The following is a 23,911-nucleotide window of genomic DNA, read 5'->3' as shown; positions in this document are numbered from 1 at the left end:
CTGTTGTTCACCATCTTAGCTGTAGAGGGTGCAGCATCACTGGCCCTCATGTGGGATCCTAACCAGGGCCCTGCTGCTCAGAGCTGAAGACCCAAGCGAACTCCTAACCAAAGCATCACTCGGCTGGCCCTATAGATGATTTTTATTTGGAATCATTTTGTGATTATTTTTTAGAAAGACTTTAGAATCACCTATATTTGAAAATATCATCAAAAATGTAATTGAAGATTTTGGAGGATAGGCATATACTAAATCTGCTGTTGTTTTTTAAAAATCTTTTTTTTTTTTTCTTAATTTTCTCTACCCTAGCCTGAAAGGAAAAGAGTAGCTCAATGCGTGGTAAAAATAAAGAAGGGAGATCAACGCTTCGTTTTTCTCTCTGTTTTAATATTTAGGCAGGAGGACATCTTAAGAATGGAAGAATGAAATATGATGGTGGGTGCAGATTCAGTTTCTATATGGCCAGAGTTGGCCAGATGGAAACATGAAATGTTAAGGGAGTTTTTGTCTATTGGTTTCTATATTCTCTGTGAAATTGGAGATGAGGTTCTCCTCTAAGAGTTATAAAAAAAGAAGTGAGATGGAAAGCTTGAGGAGTGTGGTAAAAGTATGAAATATATGCAGAGAGGAAAGACAAAGGGAATGGAAGGATTGCTGGTTAGCATTAGGGACCCAGCCAGATTTGAGACCATTAATTCTTATCGGGTAGAAGTATTAGCTTAGTAGTATACCTGTATTAGAGACTATTTCTCTGCCCAATAATTTTATTACACCATTTTTATCAAATGTTTTTTTTTTCTTTAGGGATTAAATATGATTGGAACAGTCTCTAATAGAAGCCCTAATTTATTCAAAATACTTCAGTTAGTACCTTATGTGAGAGTTGCTTAGCTCAGTCATGTAACACTTATTCCTTATATTAGCCTTCACAAGTGTTGCTTTAGTGAGGTAACAGATCACCAGCAAACACATGCTGTTATGTTTTTGTTTTTTTGTTTTACCTATACACAGGGGATTTTTCTGAAGAAAGCCATGTTATCTTGTTGGTTAGCACGATTGTGCAAACAAGTTGCTCAGTGATAGTTTGGCTCAATGGGAGAAGCCATGCAATAATACTGCATCCGTTGCATAAGTAAGAGCTAGCTTACAGTAAGACAAAAGAAAAAGTGTGTAACTTTGTAAAAATATCATTCTGTGAAATGAAGCACTGTTGGTTGTCTTTGAGTTGAAATATAGTGAAAAATTACTGAGAAAAAGGTGTCATGGATCTAATTTGAAAAGGTTTTAAATATCTCATTGGAAAAAGCCCTTTTAAAAATTTTAAAGATCAATGTGAAATCATTAACTGGGCCATTGTTATAGTTTTCAATTTGGAACACTTCTGTACAACTATTAAGTCATTCGAATTATGGGGATTTTATTAGAATTTGATCTAAGTTGTAGTACTTTAAATGAAAAGAAATCATTTTACTAAATGTATAAAATAAGTAATCCTTTGCCTCAGGAATAAACAGGTATTTTCCTAAATACCAATTAAACTTGGAATCTGTTTAAGTAATCAGCTATAACATGAAACAAAAAATTGAAAGAGAACCCTTCTTCCCTGTCCACTATGCTTTCATGCACGTAGAAGAAGACACAAAGGTTGAATCAGACACACTTCCCCCTTTTTGAGACCCCAGATATCTCTCTGACCTTGTTGCACAACATTTCCTTCCTGGGTAGATAATGGGTTACCTCTTTTTAATTTTTTTCCTGTCTTTTTTAATTCTTTGGTAAGACTGGAGAAGGTTTGAATCTTTCAGTAAGGTGCAAGCTGTAAAGAGTGTGACAAATGCATTTTAGCTAGTGAAAAGGAGCACGAGGAACAAAAATATTAATTAAAATAAATATATGAATGGTAATTTCTCCTTCAGGTGTGAAAAATTAGGTAAATGAGTATATTTTGAGCATGAGTTGAAATACGTAGTCTTCTGCTTGTCCTTTGGTGATGTCGACTTTATACCTCTGTGCTAGTTTTTCAAATAATTTCTCCTCTAGTATATGATGAAAAATTCAGTGCAGGGAAGATATGGCAGAGCTAGATAAGCTAAGAATTAGTGAAATAATTGTTTTTCCTATGTTTTTTTCTCAGTGTGGCAATTCTTGGCTTTATGACTCACCCAGAGGATTGTGAATTCCAACCTAATTCCCCTACACTCTCCAGCAGCCCCTTTCTGGGCTGCCTTTTTCTATTGCCTAGCTTTTCGTGCTCAGGAAATAGCAAAAAAAACAAACCTAGGAGGTTAACCTGGTAAACAATTAAACATCTTATGCATTCAAACCTAATTTTAATGACTTTAGAGTTGTTCAGTGTTTTGTTATTTACTACATTTTGTTTTCTTCATTCACGTAATGTCTGTCATATTCTCAGCTCTATTCCTTTTTTCATAGTGTATTCTTCTCTATTCCAAATTGATTTTTGGTGCCAACCACGTTTTCATTATAGCCCTTACCACCTTTGGTTCAAAAATGACTTTTAGATCCTCACCGTTTGTGCCTCAAATTGAACCAGTCATCCGTCTGCTATCTATCCATCCATTCACCCATCCATCAAACACATACAGTGAATAAGACACAATCCCTGGCTTCAAGGGGCGCACAACCTGGCGAGAGCAGTCAGGCAAGTAAACAGGTAGCCGCAGTCCATTGTGGTATTGCTGCAATAAGGCTAAGTTCAGAGACCTTTGAGAGGATATAAGAAGGCCACAAACCTCGTCTTGAGGAATTTGAGCTCTTGAGCTGATAAAGAGCTAAGCTGAGGTCTGAAGAAACTAACTATAAGCAAAAAGGGCACCAAAGCCAACATTGGAAAATATCTAGGAAGGAAGAGAGCCTGTTTAAACACTGATTGGAAAAGCTGAAAGAAAGGAAGAGGATGGTCGCTCTGGAGTCTGAACAGGCGTCTTTTCTTCTTTATTCTGGTTCTGACCAGGGTCTTCGAGTTAGACAAACTGGAGTGTGAATTCTGTGAGGCCTTTCCTAATCACCCTGGCAGGCTTCCCGTTCCACGCTCTGTTCCCTTTTGACACTTTACTTTTCTCTAAACATTTATCACCATATGATGCACTTTATATTTTACTTGTATGTTTGTTCATTGCTTGTCCCGCTCCCAATTGTAAATTTAATGTGAGCAGGGATTTTTTTTTTACTGTTTTATTCACCACTATAACATCTGAAACAGCGTCTAACACAAAGTAGGTGTTCAGTAAATTTTTGTTGAAGAAATAAATCCTGGTTCCCATCTATTACTTCGTTATGTGACTTTTAGCAATTTACTTAACCATTTAAAGCCTTGATTTCCTCATTGGTTAAATAGAAAAAATACCTACTTAATGACGAGTAAATGAGGTAACGTGTATAAAGTAATCAATGTAAGATTCTACAATTCTCCATGTGAAAACTGTGGACCAGATGTAGTTTGAAATTCAGAATTGTTCATATTTTAGAAAGATAATAAGGTGCACATATTATACATTACATAACATCTTAGCAGGGTCTGATAAACAGCCCAGAAACTAATGGGTAACATTTGTACAGCAAAACATACAAATATTCACATTTAAATGGGATAAATGAAGCTATATAGCAGTTTCACATTTGTTCAGGTCAAATTTTGCCTCTTAAAGGAGCTTAAGTCAGAGTTTTGCAGTCAAATTAGTTACAGAATTACTTAAGGTTTTTCAGAGCTGATTGGATACTGGAACATGGATATAGGATTGTGGACCTGTGCCTGACACACACTAGTTGTTTTACAGGCGTCCCCCTTTCCATTTTTTTTTTAATTGCATAGTTCCTAAAAATATTTAGGGGAGTGGGTCTCTATAAAGGCAGGGACCATTCTATGTTCACTAACATACGTATCTCAAGTGCCTGAACACTGTCTGGGACATAGTTGGTGCTCATTAAATATTACTGACTATCATGTTTATGACATAAAATTGAATTGTGTTAATATTTATTAAGTATCTAAAGTAGAGAAATCCAATTTTAATTACTACTGTAAAAAAGACTGCATAACAGATTTTTGTTAATGTGATTATGAGAAAATTTCTGTAATCTCATGTCTTATCTTTTTTTTTCCTATTTTGTATACCAAATGATGAATGCTTTCATTATAAAAGGAGAGCTGAAGCTCATTTATTCCAGAAATATTTACTGAGAACCTTCCATGTACCAAGTGCTGTGATATTCATCATAGATTCAGTAGTAAAAATATATATATATATATATATATATATCCTATCTTTTCAAAAACTTGAAGTCAGTGTTTGTAGTTCCTTAGCTGCCAGTGAACAATTGTGCCTCGGATCCTTTTACCTGTCACTACCTCTGTCATCAACCCACTCGCACATGGAATACATCTAAAGTCATAAAGTACACCACAAAAAAATGTGTAAAATGTACCTGGATTTTAGTGGAGAAAAAATTATTAGGTTGTATGAGAGTGTTAGCATCTTAAAGTGTTAATGTTTTCTGCTCTAGTTAGAGTATTTCTTTTCCTAATATATTTTAAAGATTCCGGGCTTAAATCCGTTACATCTTTAGGGTTATAAACTATGCAAGTACAGTAGGTCCTCGAATAATAATGCTTCATTCAAAATTGTTTTGTTATAACGTTGATGAGATGCTTTAGGAACTTGGCTCTTGTTTACATCAATTAGCCTATGGTAAAATTGGTTTCATTATATATCATTTTGCTTAAAATCGCACAACCTATCGATAACGTTAAGTGAGGACTTACTGTAATCTTTAATAGTATGCTTATCACGATGAAAATAGGGGTAACAAACACTTTTGAGTCCCATGATATATTTTATTATGAGAGTTTATCTTTCTCAGAGAGCAACACAGATGAATCTCTTTAGCATAGTCAAGTTGAATTAAACTTGCCTTAACATTTAAACCATAGTGTGCTGTAATTGTTTTACATGCACTAAACTGTTGCTTTGATATTTGCTTAGGTCTGCGTTATGAAATAACAAAACTCTTGGAGTGAGTGCAATGCATACTAATCTTTAGCTGTGACATACTTGTGAGGAGTGTTGGAATTTCTTTAGGCTCATAAAAGTACTATAAAATTGTTCTTATCTTATTTTAGTTACAGTGTGTTCTCTGTCCTTCATCCACAGTTGTTATGGGCTTTGCTTTACTTCTCTGTAGTTGTGCTAAATTGTACCAAGGACATTCTCATGGCCAACTCTCCTTAGACTGGGAAAATGTTGGAAGAATGGTCTGTGGTCGAAAAACAGAATGAAGCAGTAACCCTTAACAGGATAAGCTATCATTTGATATTGAGAAAACAATCCACAGACAGTTCTTTATACTATCCTAATAAATAAAAAAGTTGAGCTATTACATGAATTCTTTCTTGAAGTTTACATTATAACACACTCTCTTGTTCACAGCATAAACAAATGTAAAAATTACTATGAAGTACTTGGAGTTACCAAAGATGCTGGTGATGAAGATTTGAAAAAAGCTTATAGAAAGCTTGCTTTGAAGTTTCATCCAGACAAAAACCATGCACCTGGAGCAACAGATGCTTTTAAAAGTAAAGTAAACCTTTTAAAGCAATTTTACTAAGCTTTTTAGAATCCACTTACAGCGTTTCAGAATATTAAATTCTGCCTTTAGACTGGTGGTGCATTTAGAAGCCAGCATAAGCAAGGGTCCTCAAAATTCTTTAAAACATCACTATTAACTTGTGTACCAAGGACCAAACAAGTACAGTTTGGCTTCACAAAAGCAATGTGCCAATTTTGGGAAAGCCCTAAGTAACTTACAAAGAGATACCCAAGCATGTGTTCTAGTTTACCACGCGCAAGTAGTGTGATGATTATGCACAAGTTTCTAGTGTATTACCATGTGGTTCCAAAGGAACTAAAAGCAAAGTACAGTTTTTGTGAGTTTTTAAGATATTGCGATATTAGATACTAGAATTGGGAGATTATTTGGAATTGCTGTCTGTTCAGTGTTCTTCTATTTCTATTCTGGCCAGTTTTTGCGTTTTTTTATATGTAGTTCTAACATGTCTTTTTTTCCTTTTAACAATTAGTTTCATTTCTCTTGACTACTATTCATTTGTCTTCTTTTCTTTCTCAATATTATTTCTGGGTTTTTGCCCAGTTAGTAAATAAGTGTCAAAGAACTGATTTTGTAATTTCATATTTTGTTACATGCAGTTTATTCATAAGAGTTAACTTCTAATTCATAGGAAAATGCTTAAATTTGTGGGTTTTTTGTTCTTCTAAATTTGGCACGCATAGAGCCAAGTATAATATTTATAGTGAAATGCTGGGGTCTTGGAATAATGAGATACTTATTTTTTAAATGTTCCTAAAAGATAGATGACTCAGTTGGTCTTTCATACAAAACAGTTTCCAAACAGTTTTATTTCTTGAAGGAAGCTGCCAAGCAAAATACATTTGGGGATTGTTAATATATTCCAATAAAAATGGCCTCCAAAGTGGTATTGGTGAAAGTAAAATAGCACTGTGACAGAGTCTTTGTTTCCTTAAATTAAAAGTGGCATGTTGATAGTATAGGAAAAGTTTCTTTACTCAGAAACACTAACTTTACCATATATTCTACCAAAAGTTAAAGCAAATTTTCACATTATGAATTAAAAGCATTTAATTTAAAATTTATATTGTTTTTAAATGTTTAAAAACATCTTGGCAGTGAGTTGTTTGCATATTTGTGATCTGCTAGGTGATGTCAGTATTAATTATTCATTAATGGTAAGAATGTTAAACTGCTTCTTTCTCCCACTTCTGCACTGAAGTTATGTTAGCATTATTGGTTTTGCAATAACAGGAAGTGGATCTACCAATATTTTTACAGCCTGTGTTGCATTTTGAGGAGATGAGCAGCATAAATGTCACCCCCCACTAGACACTCAGAAGGGGTTTTACAAAAGTGATTGTACTTTGGTTTAGCACATTTCAGATTTTAATGCTCTGCTTTATAAAACTAGAAACTTATTACTTATCAGCATGCCAGGAGGTAATTCATTTCTAGAGGAGAAGCTCACATTATTCAATATATGGGGGGTTTTCTGTCAGTCGGAATGTCAATTTATTAACCCCCAAAAGGATCAGAATGGGGAGTTGGTTGATGGGCCCATTTTTCATTGAGCATAAACTACATAGAAAATCCAGGTTGTAACCCACAGATGCTTGGTGAGCAAAGGTAGTTAATTAGAAAATATTACATGAAGTGTCATCATACGGAAATGTCAAGTTTCATTCATTCAGCACACAGGATGTTTTCATTACCTTCTGAGTAATCTTACTTTAATTTTAACCAATCAGTTTTAAACTTCTGTTTTTGAGATACCAAGCTGTTTATTTTAAGCAAAGACTGTAGCTTTTTCTTTTGTGTAAAAGGTAAGTATAGATTGATGGCTCTGCAGTTACTAAAACACTTTTTACAGAACATGGAAACTAGTTGCTTCTTATTTCCTCCTAGCAAAAGAGAGGTAATTGGTTTAGGGAATTAAATTAGAGGAGATATTTTCATTTCTGTGTTTTGTAAAGCTTTAAAAATAAAAGCTTGCTATCAAGGACAGTAGACTAAATGAACTCTTAAGTTCATGAAGCTGTTTGTTATTTACAGTCAGGATTATAAGTTTCTCAAAGCAGGGAATATTGTATTTACATCTAGAGAGTGTATTTAAACATACATTAAAAAATATTTGATTGAAATGGATTCTTTTCCTTTTCTCTGACATGGTTGTTTTCAAAACAGTCTATATTATCTTCAAAGACTTGCAGTATTTCAGAGACTATTTGAATAGCACCTGTGTTTGTTGACATGTACATGAATGTAATAACAAGGGACAGAGATTAGCTGTATATGTGCTTGCTTGATAAATAATAATGAATCAGATGTTATTGCCCGTGTTAGGTCTGGTAGTTCTATATTCTTAATATCTAGAGTGTACCTCTAAGAACAAAGAAGTCAGTTCTACCCTTTGGGCTAGTTTTTGTAGAGAAATACAATAAGAAAATATGAAATACCCTTTTACTCAAAGAATTTGTAATTCTTAAAGGGGAAGGCAAGTCTCATAGAGAACATGTGGAATGATAATAATACCTAACATTTGACAAGCATTTTATAGTTTTTCATTCCCATTTTTCATTTAATGCATATTAAAAATCTCGCAAAATAGTCAGGGGACTGGTGTCATCCTCCTTTCGCAAATAAAATTGGGGCTCAGAGAGATTAACCCATTTACCCAGGATTTCCCGGAAGACTGAATATAATTAAATACCAAAACGTGAAATAAATATGTCCAAAATAAAGTCAGAAAAATAAAGTAGCATTATAATCAGATTAGAGAAGCCTTCATATTACAGGTGAGAATTAAGGCTTTTCTCAAGATGAGTGTGATTTCTGTGGTTAGGGAAGAGAGAAGATGGCAGAAACTTAGGTATGAGAATGAGGCAAGTGATTTAAAAGTCAGTGAGAACTTCCATTTTCAAGAAAATGAAAGAGATGTACTTTATCCTGTCCTCACACTAAGTACAACTTAATACTGTGTGTAAAACAAAACAAACATTAGAAAACCCTGGAAGTTTGGGAGAAGGTAGACTGGCCAGGGACCTTGGACCCAAAGAACAACATAGCAATGAGTTGCTTGGGTTTTCATTTTGCCTTGTATATCTCAGACTGGGTGCTAGAGAAGCAAACAATTCAGAAACACCAATGAGCACAGACAAACAGTCCCTAGGAAAAGCCTCATGTCTTAGCCAGGTGAACAGGAAAGGGGTAAGCTGGCAAGACAGAAAACTTTTAAGCAATAACCATTCTGCTGCAGCCAAACACCGCCGAAAAACCCGTGGCCCCAGCCATACCCACACCAGCAAAGGCTGAGTAGAGAACCGAGCCTGCCACCTTCTCTGGGCTATAATGAGATGCTCCAAACTCCCTTCCCCAAGATTGGGTAGGAGCTGATATTTTCACTCCTACCCGTCAATAACAAGGTGTCCCTTTCCCTCCTCACTGGGTTAGTGTCATAAGTGGCCTAGTGGAGAGTCAGGCCTTTCACCACTAACCAGAGGCAAACAAAGCCATATCCTTATGGAGAGCAGTAATGAGGCACTCCTGTGTTTCTAGTCAAAGAGCTAGGAATGGAGGCTTGATGGAGAACTGGAAATTCCATCCCACCCCTGCCCCTCAGTAATGAGGAGCCCCTCTTTATAGATGTCATCAGAGGCCCAAGGGAGAAAACTGGACTTCTCTTGCCACCTGGGAATAACAAGGTGATATCCCCTCTTCCCATACTAGAATAGTGTCAGAGGAAGACAGCTAAAACAAGTTTTAGATAAAGTTCAAAGTCTCATATGATAATACCTCAAGTGATCACAGTAAATCAGCAATCACTTATCATACTATGAGCTAGGAAAATCTCACACTGAATTTAAAGCCCACCAATAGGTACCCACATGGAGATGACAAGGAAGTTAGGATTGCCTAACCTAGATTTTAAAGCATTCATCATAAAAATATGAATTGCAGCTATGCTTGAAAGAAATGTACGAAAATAAGAGTCTTAGCAAAGAAATAGAAAGCCCGAGCAAATAGAAGCTATAAAGAATCAAATGGAAATTTTTACAGCTTAAAAATGCAAAAGCCGAAATAAAAACTAGCAGTAAATAGAATAAGCTGAATGACAGAGGAAAGAATCAGTGAACTGGAAGATAGAAAAATAGACATTATCCAGTCTGAACAACAGGAAAAAGAGACTGAGAAAAAGAAAGAGAACATTGCCTTGGGGGACCAGTGGGGCTGTACCAAAAGATTTGGCATTCATATCACTGGGGTCCTGGAAGCAGAGCAGAAAGAAGGCGTAGCTGAAAAAGCACTAAAAAAAATATGTATATATATATATATATATATATATATATATATATATATATATATATATAAAATAAAGGTTGAAAACTTCACATACTTGGCAAAAGATATGTTTATATGATTCAAGAAGTTGAATGAATTCCAAACAGATAAACCCAAAGAAATACACACCAAAACACATCATAGTCAAACTTTTGAAAACTCAAGACAAAGAAAAAGTCTTGAAAGCCACAAAAGAGAAATGACACCTTGCCTATAGGGGAAAAGTAATTCAAATGACAGTGACATTCACATCAGAAATCGTGCAGGCCAGGCCGAAATGGCAAATTTTTCAGATACTGAAAGAACTGTCAACCCAGAACTGTTATACCCAGTAAAAATATCCTTCAGGAATGAAGAAGAAATCAAGACACTTTCAGATGTTTTGAAAAATGAGAGACTTTGTCATTATCAGACACACCCTAAAAGAATAGCCAAGGGAAGTTCTCTAAACAAAAGGAAACAGTAAAAAGGGAATCTTAAAACATCAAGAAGGAAGAAAGAACACCGTAAGAAAAATATGGGTAAATGCAATATATTTTGCTTCTCTTGAATTTCTAAATTATATTTTACCTTTGAAGAAAAACATTTAACGTTGTCTGATATGGTTCTAAATGTATGCACAGAAAATATATACGGCAATTATATTATAAATGGAGTAGAATAAAGGAAATTAAAGAGAAGTAAGGCTTCCACAATATACTTGAACTAATAAAATAATGACACCAGTGGATTGTTACAAGTTGTGTATATATAATGTAATATCTGGAGCAACCACCAAAAAGTTGGACAAAGAGATACACTCAGAAAACACTAGATAAATCACAATGGAATTCTAATAAAAAGTTCAAATAATTCACAAGAAGTCAGGAAAAAGAAAACAAAAAAATAAAATGGTAGACATAAGCCTTAACTTATCAGTAATTACATAAAATGTAAATGATCTAAGTATAGTAATTAAAAGACAGATTGAAAGAGTGAATTTAAAAAATGACTTAACTTTGTGTTATCTACAAGAAACTCAGTTCATTTATAACAACATACACAAGCTGAAAATAAAAGAGGTGGGGAAAGATACATCATGCAAGCGATCAAAAGAAAGCGGGAGTGGCTATGTTAATATTAGACTAAATAGACTTTAGACTAAAAAAAATTACCAGAGAGAGACATTTTATTATGATAAAGGATCAATCCTTCAAGAAGACATACAATATAAATTTTTATGCACCAAAAACAGAGATGCAAAATATATAATACAAAAACTGATAGAACTGGAAGGAGAAATAGACATGTTCACAATTATAGTTGCAAACTTCAACACCTCTCTCTCAACAATTGCTAGAACAACTAGACAGAAAGTCAGCAAGAATATAGAAGAATTAAACACCACCATTATCCTACAAGATATAGCCATCATTTATAAAACGTTCCACCCATTAACTGTGGGCTATAAATTGTTTTCAAGTGCTTATGGAATATACTCCAAGATAGAGCATATCCTGGGCCATAAAATAAACCCCCATTAAGTTATTAATAAAAGACTGGAATCATATAAAGTGTGTTTTCTGATCACAATGAAATCAAAGTGAAACTCAAAAACAGAAAGATAACTGCAAAATGTCCAGTCACTTCTAAATAATCTATGGGTCAAGAAAGTCTCAAGAGAATTTTTTTAAATACATTAAACTGAATAAAGGTATAGCATATCACAATTTGACAGGCCCAGCTAAAGCAATGCTGAGAAGAAACTTGTAACACTAAATGCATATATTAGAATAGAGGAACAGCCTCAAATCAGTCATCTAGGCTTCTATCTCATGAAGCGAGAAAAAGATGAGCAAAATAAACCCAAAGCAGGAAGAAGGAAGGAAACAAAGGTGAGAGTAGAAATCAATAAAATTGAAAACAAAAATAATGAAGATCAATGAAACAAAAGGACTAATTCTTTGAAAGTATCAATGAACTTGATAGAATGACAAAGAAAAAAAGAAGACAGAAATGACCATTGTCAGAAATGGTATCCGAAACAAGGATACGGACCCTGCAAACATCAAAAGGATAATACTATGAACAGGTCCACACACAGAAATTTACAACTTACATGAAATGGACCAATTTGAAAAATACAAATGGTAAGAACTCAACTCAATCTGAAGTAGATAATGTGAACAGTCTTATAACGTAAGTAAATTAAATTTGTAATTAAGAAATTCCCTAAAAGAAATCTCCATGCTCAGATACCTTTACTGCAGAATTCTATCAAACTTTTAAGAAGAATTAAAACCAATTGTACACAGTCTCTTCCTGAAAATAGAAGGGAAGGAAACATTTCCCAATTTATTTTACAAGGTAATTATTACCCTATTAAAATCAGACACTACAAAAACAAAAACTACAGACCCATATTCTCCCTGGAATAAACCCAGATATCCTTAACAAAATATCAGAATTCAGCAATATAATAAAAAGAATTATGTGTACACCCTGACCAAGTGGAATTTATTCCAAGGATGCAAAGCTGGTTCACTATTTGAGTATCAATCAGTGTGATCTATATTAAAGGCTAAAAAAGAAAAATCTCATAATTATATCAATTGGCAGTAAAAGCATTTGAAACATTTCACCACTCATTTATGATAAAAACTGACAGGAAAATAGTAATTAAAGGGAATTCCCCAAAATTGGTAAAAGAGCAACTTCAGAAAACCTAAGGATAACCTTATAGTTAGTGGTGAAAGACTGAACGCTTTCCTTCTAAGGTTGGGAAAACGCAAGAGTGTCCCCATTCACCACTCATTCAACACAGCGTTGGAAATTCTAGTCAGCGCATTAAGGTGAGAAAAGGAAGTAAAAGGCACCATATGGAAAGGAAGAGATCAAACTGTCCATATTTGCAAATGATATGATTATGTATGAAATCCCAAGGAATGTACCCCACAAAAAAATCTAGAACTACTAAGTGAATACTTCAGTTTCAGGATATTAGATAAACATACCAAAATCAATTTCTGCATTTAAAAGTGGTACACGTCTATGTACTAGCAGCGAACGTGTAGACACTGAAATTAAAAGTATAGTACTATTTACAATCACACACATGAAATACTTAGTTGTAAATTTAACAAAACTTGTATAGGATTTGTATGCTCAAAGCTATACTATACTAATGAAAGAAACCAAAGAAGATCTAAGTAAATGGAATGATGTATCTGTCATGTTCATGGATTTGAAGACTCAGCATAGTAAAGACGTCTAGTCTCTCCAAATTGATATACATACCGTATTTCCCCATGTATAAGACGCTCCCAAGTATAAGACACACCTTAATTTTGAGGCCCGAAATTTGAAAAAAAAGGTATTACATAAAGTTATTGAACTCAAGTTTTATTCATCATAAAATTCATACAACTTGTGGGAAATGCAATTAAAAAAATCTACAACCACTGTATAAGATGCACCCAGTTTTTAGACCCCAGATTTTTCAAAAATTTTACACATGGGGAAATATGTTATTTAACACAATGCCTGTTAAAATCCTAGCAAGACTTTTTTGTAAATAAACACAATTTTATTCTAAAACTCATATGGAAAGACAACCTGAATAAATAAAAATGATTTATTAAAAGAATGGACTAGGAGTAGGAGTAGAAATGTACCTGATTTTAGAATTTACTTTATAGCTACTGTTATTAAAATGGTTTGGTATTGTTAGAGAAATAAACATATAGATCAGTGGAACAGGATAGGGAACCCAGATATAGATTCATATGAATAGACTCAACTTTTTTTTTTCCAATTACAGTTAACATTCAATATTTACTTTATCAGTTTCATGTCTGCAGCATAGTGGTTAGATGTTTATATAATATATGAAGGGATCCCCCGATAAGTCTAGTACCCACCTGGCATTATTACCATATTATTGACTATTCCCTTACGCTTTACTTTACATCCCCTTAACTAATTTGTAACTACCAATTTGAACTTCTTAATTTCTTCACCTTTGACAGAGGTGCAAAAGCAATTAAATGGAAGAAAGATAACCTTTTCAGGAAATGGTTTTGGAGCAATTGGATGTTCATAGGAACAAAAACAAAAACCCTTGACCTAAATTTCATGCTTTATACAAGAGTGAACTCAGTGAATCATGAATGTAAATGTAGAACAACACTTTTTGAACTGTTAGGGCTAGGATGGGAGCAAATCTTTAAGATCTTTGGGCTAGGCAGGATTTCTTAGACTTAACAATTTATAAAAGGAAAAAATTGATAAATTGGACTTTATCAAAATTTGTTTGAAGTTTGCTCTGCAAAGACCCTACAAAGAGGATGAAAAGACAAACAGATGGGAGAAAATATTTGCCAAACACATATCTGACAAAAAAAACTAGTATCTAGAGCATATAAAGAACTCCTGAAACTCAAAAAAAAAAAAAAAAGACAATCCAGTAAGAAAATGGGTAAGAGACATTCCACTGAAAATGATATACTAATGGCAAAAAAGCATATGAAAATATTCTTAACATCCATTCATTAGCCATCAGAGAGAATGCAAAGTAAAACCAAAATATCACAATATTACTACACACCTCTCAGAATGGCTAAAATAAAAAATAGTGACAGTAGCAACTACTGGTATGGATGCAGAGAAACTGAATCACTCATACATGTTGATGGGATGTAAAATGACACTATCATTCTAGAAAACAGTGTGGCAGTTACTCAAAAAACAAAGTGTTCAGCTACCATACAACCCAGCAGTTGCATTCCTGGGCATTTATCACAAAGAAATGAAAATTTATGTTTACACATAAACTTGTACATGAATGTATATAGCTGTTTAATTCATAATAGCCCAAAACTCGAAACAATCCTGATGATGTACAGTGGGTGAATGGTGAAACAAGCAGAAGTAGATCGATACCATGGAATACTACTCAGCAATAAAAACTGAATGTACTATTGATTTACATAACAACCCGGATCAATCTTCAAAGAATTATGCTGATTGAAAAAAGCCAGTCCCAAAAGGTTCTATTCCATTTATATACTGTTACTTATGTAACACTTTTGAAATGCCAAAATTATAGAAATAGGTTAAATGGGTTGTCAGGGGTTAAAGAGGGGATGGAGGAGAAGGAAATGGGTGTGGTTATAAACGGACAGCATGAGGATGGTGGTAGAAATGTTATGTATCCTGCTTGTATCAATGTCAATATCCTAACTGTGATACTGTACTGTTATTTGATAAGATATTACCATTGGAGGAAATCAAGTATCAGGTACAGAGGGTCTCTCTGTATTATTTCTTGTAATTTCATGTGAATCTAAAGTTACCTCAAAATGAAAAGTTTAATTAAAGAAAAATGAATAAAGTGGAAGGTATCTTTTGGTAAAATAAGTGACACTGAGGTAAAATAAGTGACACATTTGTATTTTGTAAGTCTTTTAAATACCAAAATAAATTTTAGATTTAATTCTGTAAATAATAAGGAAAAAAAATTCTTGATTGTGGGTGTAGCACAAAGGAAATGAATAGAAAATTAGTCGCAATGGATAGAACAAATTGTCTTACATATGCAATTATGGATTATAACAGTATTTCACAAATATAAAATATCTTAATGTTTGACAATTATGTTTTAAAAAAAGCAAAGTCTTAAAAATAGAATTGGATTGCCAATATATTGGGTCTTCGGAAAAGTCATGACATATTTTGTCTATGTTTTTCAAAAGTCATTTATTTATATAAAGAACAAAGATCAATCAATGATATAATGCCCATTTTGTTCAATAACCTTTTGCCATCTGTGAGCTTCATAATTCCTCGTTCATAGAAGGACCTGTCTTTATTTGCGAAAAACTGAACAAGGTACTGATTTACAGCCTCATCTGAATTGAATGTTATACCACACAAGGAGTTTTGAAGAGAGCAAAACAAGTGGAAGTCTGACGGCACAAGGTCAGGCGAGTATGCCACCATATGGCAACACATCCCATCCAAGCTCCAATCATTTTTGACGGGTGATCAAACTTGTGTGTGGTCTCGCATTGTCACAATGGAACACAACTTTACATTTAACAAGCTCTGGACGTTTCTGGATGATGGATTCGTTCAAACTGTCCAACTGCCGACAGTACACATTCGAATTGATTATTTGGTTTCTTGGTAGCTCAAAAAACACGACACCTTTAAAATCCCACCACACTGAGAGCATAACCTTCCTCTGATGAATGTCTGCTTTCGATGTCGTTTGAGGTGAATCATCACGTCGGGACCAAGACGGTTTGCGCACCACATTGTTATAAACAATCCACTTCTCATTACCAGTTACCAGTTGCTTCAAAAAAGGATCGTTTTCCTCATGTTTAATGAGCATATTGCAGATGTTTATACACGCTGTCCAATGAACTTCTTTGAGTTCATGCGGAACGCAAATATCGAGCTTGCTTACGTATTCCAGCTTCTTCAGGTGGTCGTGAACGCTTGAATGTTGGATGTTCAATGTTTCTGCAATCTCTCGTGTTGTGTAACATGGGTTTTACTGGATCAATGCCTTTATTTTGTCGCCATCAACCTCGGTGGGGCCTCCCTGACCAAGGAACATCATTGAGATCAAAATCACCAGCACGGAATTTCGTGAACCATCGTTGGCACTGATGTTCTTGTGGAGCATTGTCACCGTAAACTTGATGCAACTTTTCACAAGCTTGATGCACGCTCTTCCCTTTATGGAAGTAAACCAGTAAAATATGGCAAAAATGCACAGTTTGGTCTTCCATCTTCAACTTGTTTTAAAATCTCCAAAACTCAACCAAATCGCTCAATTTTTTTTAGAATGAAGCTAGAACTGTCATCTGTCAAATGACATAGCAATAACATAGATTAGAATGACTCTAGTACTTCCAAAAATGAACTAGTGCCATCTGTTGCAAACATGCGTCATAACTTTTCCGAAGACCCAATAGTAATAGTTTAAAAAGCAACAACGTTATGAAATTCTCTGAAATAGTCCATTTAGTGTATAGAGGTTAAATCCTAAAACTGATAGTATTAGTATTGGAAATACAACTTTGGCAGATATTGATAGATATGCTTCTTTTTTAGATATGGGTTAATACCTTGGTGTTGTTTGTAAGTACATTGTTTGAATCTCTGAATGTGCTTTCCCATTGGTTCAACATTATAAATGATGGCTATAGTTCTGAGTCATAGATCTATTTGAGAATCTGAAGAAAGTTTGGACCATCTCCTCAGATAAATGGACCATCCACCTACTTTTTTATACAATAGGGTTCACAGACCATCTGAGACATATCTCTGAATTCCAGTTTTAGGAAGCCCTATCAGAAGTGAAATTCCCGAATATCTCTATATAATTAATTTTAGTGTGAGATGTAATCAGCCAAAACCAACTACCTAATGAGCATCTGTTTGCTTGCACAGTACCTATGGCAGCCACACATGGAATCCAAAAAGTATTTTTAAAATATCCCATATTACAGAAAACTTATGATATAGTTTTAAGAAGTGAGCTGTATTTATGAAATGATTAATTATTGGAAGTATCAGAGTGAGAATAGTGTAGTTCCTGCATTTTGTTAAGCAATGTACCATTGCCTCTTCATATAATTTTGTCAGTTACAGCTGACATACAATACAATATTGCATTACTTTCAGGTGTACAACATAATGATTACATGTTAATCACCCTAATAGCAATACCTCTTTTGGGACATTGGAGTATGAGATGGAAAATAGAATTCTTTATAAACAAATATCATGAAAGCAGCAAACTGAGATGGGAAAACTGAGACTATCTGAATTCATTCAAAAACAAATTCAGACTTTATGCTGAACCATGGGGATAATGCAGTGAAAACAGACACAGTCCCTACGCTCATAGAGTTCTAAGAGGAATAAATTGTTCAGGAATAGAATGAAGAGTAGCTAAATCTGAGTTGGAGTATGCAAAAAAAGGTTTATAGTGTAGGTTGCATGGAGTATACTTGCTGTACTAAAAAAAAAAAAAATTGACCTTGAACAAGTTTCCTAACCTCTTTGAACCTCAGGGGTCTCATCTGTATAGTGGAAATAATAATGGATAGAGTAATAAGGTATTAGGTTCAGAGCCTGGCAGTCGGTAGCTACTGTTATTGGTTTGAATGGCACTAATGAATGACTAGATTACAATATTAAAAAAGGAAGACGCACAATAATGGCGGATGAAGCACAGTAGTCAGAAAGCAAGATGGACATCCTTTTATATTTAAGACAGTAGTGAGACTTGCCTGTCTAGTATAAAAAATTGTATTGGGAGGTAATAATGTGTGTAATTGTAAGCAAGTATGATACCTTTAAAAGAAATTGCTACTGTTTTACTATTTTTTTGATTAGCCTCAAGTAATTGTTTTTGCTGCTGTTAACTTGACAGCAGTTTTTATATGGGGCAGTCTTTTCTAATATAAAAACTTTGCTTACCAAGTTTTAACTCATTACTTTTTCAGAGATTGGAAACGCTTATGCTGTTTTGAGCAACCCAGAAAAACGAAAACAGTATGACCTCACAGGCAATGAAGAACAAACATGTAATCACCAAAACAATGGTAGATTTAATTTCCATAGAGGTTGTGAAGCTGATATAACCCCAGAAGACTTGTTTAATATATTCTTTGGTGGCGGATTTCCTTCAGGTATTTTTATGTTAATTATAAAATGTTATATTTTGTGAAGCTAGAGATTCTCACCTCCAGTTAGGCTACTTAGAGATTTATCTACCTTCTCTCTTTCATTTCTTATAGTATTATTACCCTGTGATGGTTTATGAAGGTAGAAGAAAAATGTTAGACATTACTTTTACTATAAGTATGCCATTTTCCTAGAACATATTTTAATTAAAAAAATAAAAAGAAATGAAGAGTACAAATATTCTGTATTTTGTATAAAGCTGAAGAAAGGACGTGTACATAAGAAACCCAGTGGCAGTGTCTCCATTAAGTGCTATTACGACTATGGACGACTATTTGACATAGATTTTCTGGAGTTCTTAGTAGATATTTTATTAATAACATTATAGATTACTGATTTGGATGATGTATATGGAGGTACTTTCCCCTGAAATATTAAAATGTCCGGTTTATAGGTGATATAAAAAGTGAGTTTTAAAATTACATTGAGATAGAAATAATTACTTGAATTAGACCATCAAAGTAAAATACTGTAGAGGTGCTATCAAATGAATAGATTTTATAGTACCAGCATAAGTAGTATTGAACTCTGCTTACATTTACTGTGAGTTGTTTGTATAGAAATTAATATTTTTTAAGAGCATCTCCTCTAAGGTGTTTAAAATTTTAGCTCCAGTCTCATTTACATTTCCTTAAGGTGCTAAGTTAAACATTGGAGAATCTTTATGAATGTAGCAATATAATTTGGCCTGGTAGCCCCATCTGAATATTATTGAGAAATTGATAGGGTGTTTTATAAAGAACTCTTGAAGGAAAGAGATTGTAAGTACAAATTAATAATTGAAAATATAATCTGTATTTTGACATATTAGATTATATAACTACCTCACAGAAAAATTATTCAGAGTAATAATAATTCTGATTAACGATATGCTAGGAACAATCAGAAATCTTTCAGGTAAAAGTGAATTTTCTGATAGTTGATTTACAGTTCTTTTGCTTTCATAACAGCTTTGTCAGTGGTAGCCATTTCTGGTTGGTCACCTTATTTGAAAACAGCTTGAGTATCCATCAGCAAGAGAATATTTAAATAAATTGTGGTCCACATATACCGTAGTATATTCTACAGCTATTTTTCCAAAAATAAATTAGATCAATGTCTTTTGATTTTTTAGAAATATATGTGATATGGTGATAAATGAAGAAAGCAGATTTTCAGAGTAATGATCCAACGAACCACAACAAAAGTCCTCTTTATGCAGTATTAGGGAGGAACTCATATTCAAGCTTTCATAAAGAAAGAACTCTACTTTGCTTTACAGGAAGCAAAGCCTGGGAAGAATCATTCCTGTTTCCATCCACCCTTCCCCCACAAGATGAGAAGGCAATAGGCATTCACTTCTCAAACATGCATTATTTTAGTAATTAAAAAAATTAAATATAAAGAAAATAAGAAAAGAAAAAAAATATTTTATTTGTAAAAGAAAGTATAATTTTTAGTCATAACTGTCCTCCCTAATGTAACCTTGCATTTAATTTTCTAGGTAATGTACATTCGTTTTCAAATGGACGAGCTGGTTATAGCCATCAGCACCAACATCGACACAGTGGCCATGAGAGAGAAGAAGAAAGAGGAGATGTATGTTCATGATATGATTAGAAATGATAAAATGGCAAATGTCAGCTTAGGAAAAGCAATTAGAGTTGTCTGAAAATAGGGCAAGCTTTTAAAAGGAAGTAATGAGTTTTCTCTTAACAGAATTGTTCAGTAGAGACTAGAATATCCCTTAGGAATACTGGGGTAGCAGGGGTAAGAAGCTCTGGTGGGGGAAGTTTGGGCAATATGACACCTTCAAATTCGGTATTCTGTGATCCTAGTGAAGATAGCCTGCAGTATGTATGTTTTGAAGGTTACTTCTTACTGTTGATCTTAAAGAATTTCGAGTTTGTATTAAAAACTTAAATAGGATGTAACTGTCACTTGTTTTAATGCGGTTACACCTAATTGCATACAGCAATTAAATGACATAAAGTGGAAAGAGCACTAGACTAGAAATTAAAAGGCCTGGGCCCCCACTCTGCCACTCCGCAGCTTCCATATTCCACCCTCAAATCCCAAGTAAAAACAGTTTTGCAACCTGATACATATTGATAAAAGTCTCTGTGTGTAGCAAAAAGAGAACCCATCTGTCAAATGAGGTCAGGTTGTATCAGTGTTTTCTAAGTCAGGATCATTAGGTGAAGCACAGGGAAAGCTGTATTTTTAAGAATCACTCCAGGAAGTTGGTATGTTCAGGCAGATTTGGAAGCACTGAACCAAACGATTTCAAATGTCCTTTCTGCCTCTAAAAATGTATGACAACTTATTGACAACTACACTTACATTACAATTTGTTGTTCTTTGGTGATTTTTTTATAGGGAGGTTTTTCTGTGTTTATCCAGCTGATGCCCATTATTGTCTTGATCCTCGTGTCGTTACTAAGCCAGTTGATGGTCTCTAATCCTCCTTATTCCTTATATCCCAGATCGTAAGTAGCTAAGTGTAGTTTTACAAAAAGAAAACTTGTTGTTTCTTATCTGGCTTTCTTTAAAGGGTCTTGTGCTTTTTTAAAATTTTAAGTGCCAAATCTTCTATTTCTACAATTGTATCAGATTTTTTTTTTTTAAGGTAAATTTTTTTTTAAAGATTTTATTGGGGAATTGGGGGAGGGAACAGTGTTGGGGAATTGGGGGAGGGGAACAGCCACGTTGTTGTCCTTCAATCTCAGTTGTTTGTGTAGGGCACAGCCAAGCTCAGCTCCAAGTCCAGTAGTGCAGCTCAGCTCAAAGTGCTGTGTTCAATTAGTTGCAGGTGGGCATATAGCCCACCATCTTAAACAGGCAACCTTGTTATTAGGAGCACGTGCTCTAACCAGCTGAGCCATCCTGCCACCTGTTGGCAGCTTAGCAACAACTCAGCTCGGGCACAGCTCACTGGCCCATGTGGGAATCAACCCAGCAACTCTGTTGCTCAGAGCTTGCACTCTTGAGCAAGCTCTTAACCAACTGAACCACTTGGCCAGCCTCTGTATCAGATTTTAAAATGTCTAATTTTAAAAATAATTACTCAAGTGATAAATTTATATTATGTTTTTAGTTTATGTCAGTTCCACTGTGGATAAAGACAGAAGTGTTATGTGCTATATTTGGCCTTGATAACAATTTAATGTAATAGATAATGTGTTGACATTAAAGACAAAAAAAAATAAAAGACAAAGATAAAATTGTCATTGATCTTATATAGATTTATGTTATTAAGGGGGAAATGACTTCACTCCTCTCTTTATAAAATATTGACTAAATAAAAACAAATCTTTCTTTTATATGAAGTATTTTTGCACTATATACTTTATATGTAAGAAGTCAGGACATATAATAAAAGAAATTTAATGCAGCACCTATTCTGGAAAGCTTTAGTGTAATACAATGAACATACAGGAAACTTTGTAGAATCATACTGCCAGTGATTTTACAGTATTAAAAACATTGGTCTAAAAATAAGAAATAACTTTTATTTCTTTCAAAAGATTTTGTTAACTAAAAATTGAGAGAACTTATAAGAACTTATAAGAATGTAGTATATTAAAATATTATTTTTTTATGACATGAATGGTAGTGGTCAGCAATTTGAGATAATGTAAATAAATGATTACAAATAATAACTTTTTAATTATTTTAATTGTTTTTGTTAGCTTGGTTTATAATAGCAGATTAGAATGTACAATTTTAATTAAAAAGAATAATGATCAAGCATTTCTTTTACAGTGGTTCAGGGCAGACTATTAAAATGCAGACAGAAAACTTGGGTGTCGTTTATTATGTCAACAAGGACTTTAAAAATGAATATAAAGGAATATTATTGCAAAAGGTAGAAAAGAGTGTGGAAGAAGATTATTTGACTAACATTCGAAATAATTGCTGGAAAGAAAGACAACAGAGTAAGTTTATCAAATGTTTAACGTTTAAAAACTTATTCATGTGGCTTTTCCTACTCAAGGAATGTTCTAGAATTGCCTAGTATATACTTTGAGCTCAATACTTAAGTGAGACAGTTTGTTTTAATATATATGTGGCCTATACTAATATTTGACACATAGCAAGGTAGTAAATGGTATTTGTGTTATTTTTATCAGTAAATATTTGGTAGAATAAGCGAATAATACCATCATTGGGACAGTTGGTGAAATTTGAATGTGGACTACATATTAGATATCATTGTTAAATTTCTGAATTTGAGAATTGTATTGTGGTTATATAAGAATGCACTTGTTCTAAAGAAAAATATGCTGAAATAATTAAGAATGCAAGGTCATGATGTTGGTAACTTATTCTCAAATGGGTTCTGCAAAATAATAATGACCACAACAATAATAACTGCCCTTGTTGTAAAGCAAATTTGACAAAATGTAAAGAATTGATCAATCAAGGTAAAGAGTTCTAGGGTGTTCATTGTAGTACTTTTCACTTTTGTGTAGTTTCCAAGTTTTCAAAATGAAATTCAACCAATTCAGCATATCTATAGGTTAGTGGTTTTGAATGAAGATGGAAGTGGGAGGGGCTCAGTATAACAATTCATTGATTAAATGCTTCACTTCTTAATTAGAATGAGATCCGATTATTTTATAGATGTCATTAAAAAGATTATTGGTGAGTGTATATTCTTTTGACAGGGTTTTTCTGTTTTGGAGTCACTTCTAACACTCTTGTTTAGACTGGTAAAATAGGTGTTAAAATACAAATAGTAATTTAAGGTAATGGAAAGGCTATATTACGCTGGAAGTTGGAGATTTGGATTAGAATCTAGACTCTGCCACTCACCAGGCTTGTGAACTTTGGTTTATCTACCTCATTTGGTAAGAATCAGCTCTAAGTGCTTCATTTGTAAATAAAAGGGGTGGAGTGATTTTTATTGGCTGAATAATGATTGTTTCTGAAGATCTTTACAAATAGAAAACACTCTTACTTTTGAGTATACATGTATTTTGTTTGTGGTTCTGACTGATGTCCTCTACTTTGGTCACTGTTTTCCAGAAAGTAACCGATTTTTCCCCCTTTTTTGTTACATCTTCTTGAAGTGCTGCTACCCTTTAGAAGTGTTAACAAATGGCGAAATGGCTGACAGTAACAGAAAAATAATAAGGAAATCTTCCCTGAATAATGTTTGATTTCTAGTTCATTTCTTTTTCTTTTTCTTTTTTTTCTTTAAAGATTGTATTGGGGAATTGGGGAGGGGAACAGTGTT

At 33.9% G+C, this 23,911-nt stretch overlaps 1 protein-coding gene across 5 annotated transcripts in view; it reads left to right on the top strand.

Annotated features, from left to right (window-relative positions):
• Positions 1–23,911, top strand: part of DNAJB14 (DnaJ heat shock protein family (Hsp40) member B14) — a 70,670-nt gene that overhangs the window by 43,630 nt on the left and 3,129 nt on the right. For 4 of the 5 annotated variants that reach the window (XM_019661678.1, XM_019661682.1, XM_019661679.1 and 1 more), the window contains 5 exons: positions 5,448–5,593; positions 18,450–18,635; positions 20,174–20,268; positions 21,049–21,158; positions 22,435–22,607. In XM_019661678.1, coding sequence (XP_019517223.1) covers positions 5,448–5,593; positions 18,450–18,635; positions 20,174–20,268; positions 21,049–21,158; positions 22,435–22,607 — 710 coding nt within the window. Of the gene's footprint in view, positions 1–5,447; positions 5,594–18,449; positions 18,636–20,173; positions 20,269–21,048; positions 21,159–22,434; positions 22,608–23,911 lie in introns of those variants that run through there. The other variant, XM_019661681.1, reaches the window with a different exon arrangement.

Source organism: Hipposideros armiger, unplaced genomic scaffold (assembly GCF_001890085.2).
Source record: "Hipposideros armiger isolate ML-2016 unplaced genomic scaffold, ASM189008v1 scaffold_357, whole genome shotgun sequence".
NCBI classification, from domain to species: Eukaryota; Metazoa; Chordata; class Mammalia; order Chiroptera; family Hipposideridae; genus Hipposideros; species Hipposideros armiger.
The sequence above is the reverse complement of the archived record's forward strand: the minus strand, read 5'-3'. Positions and strand labels throughout refer to the sequence as shown.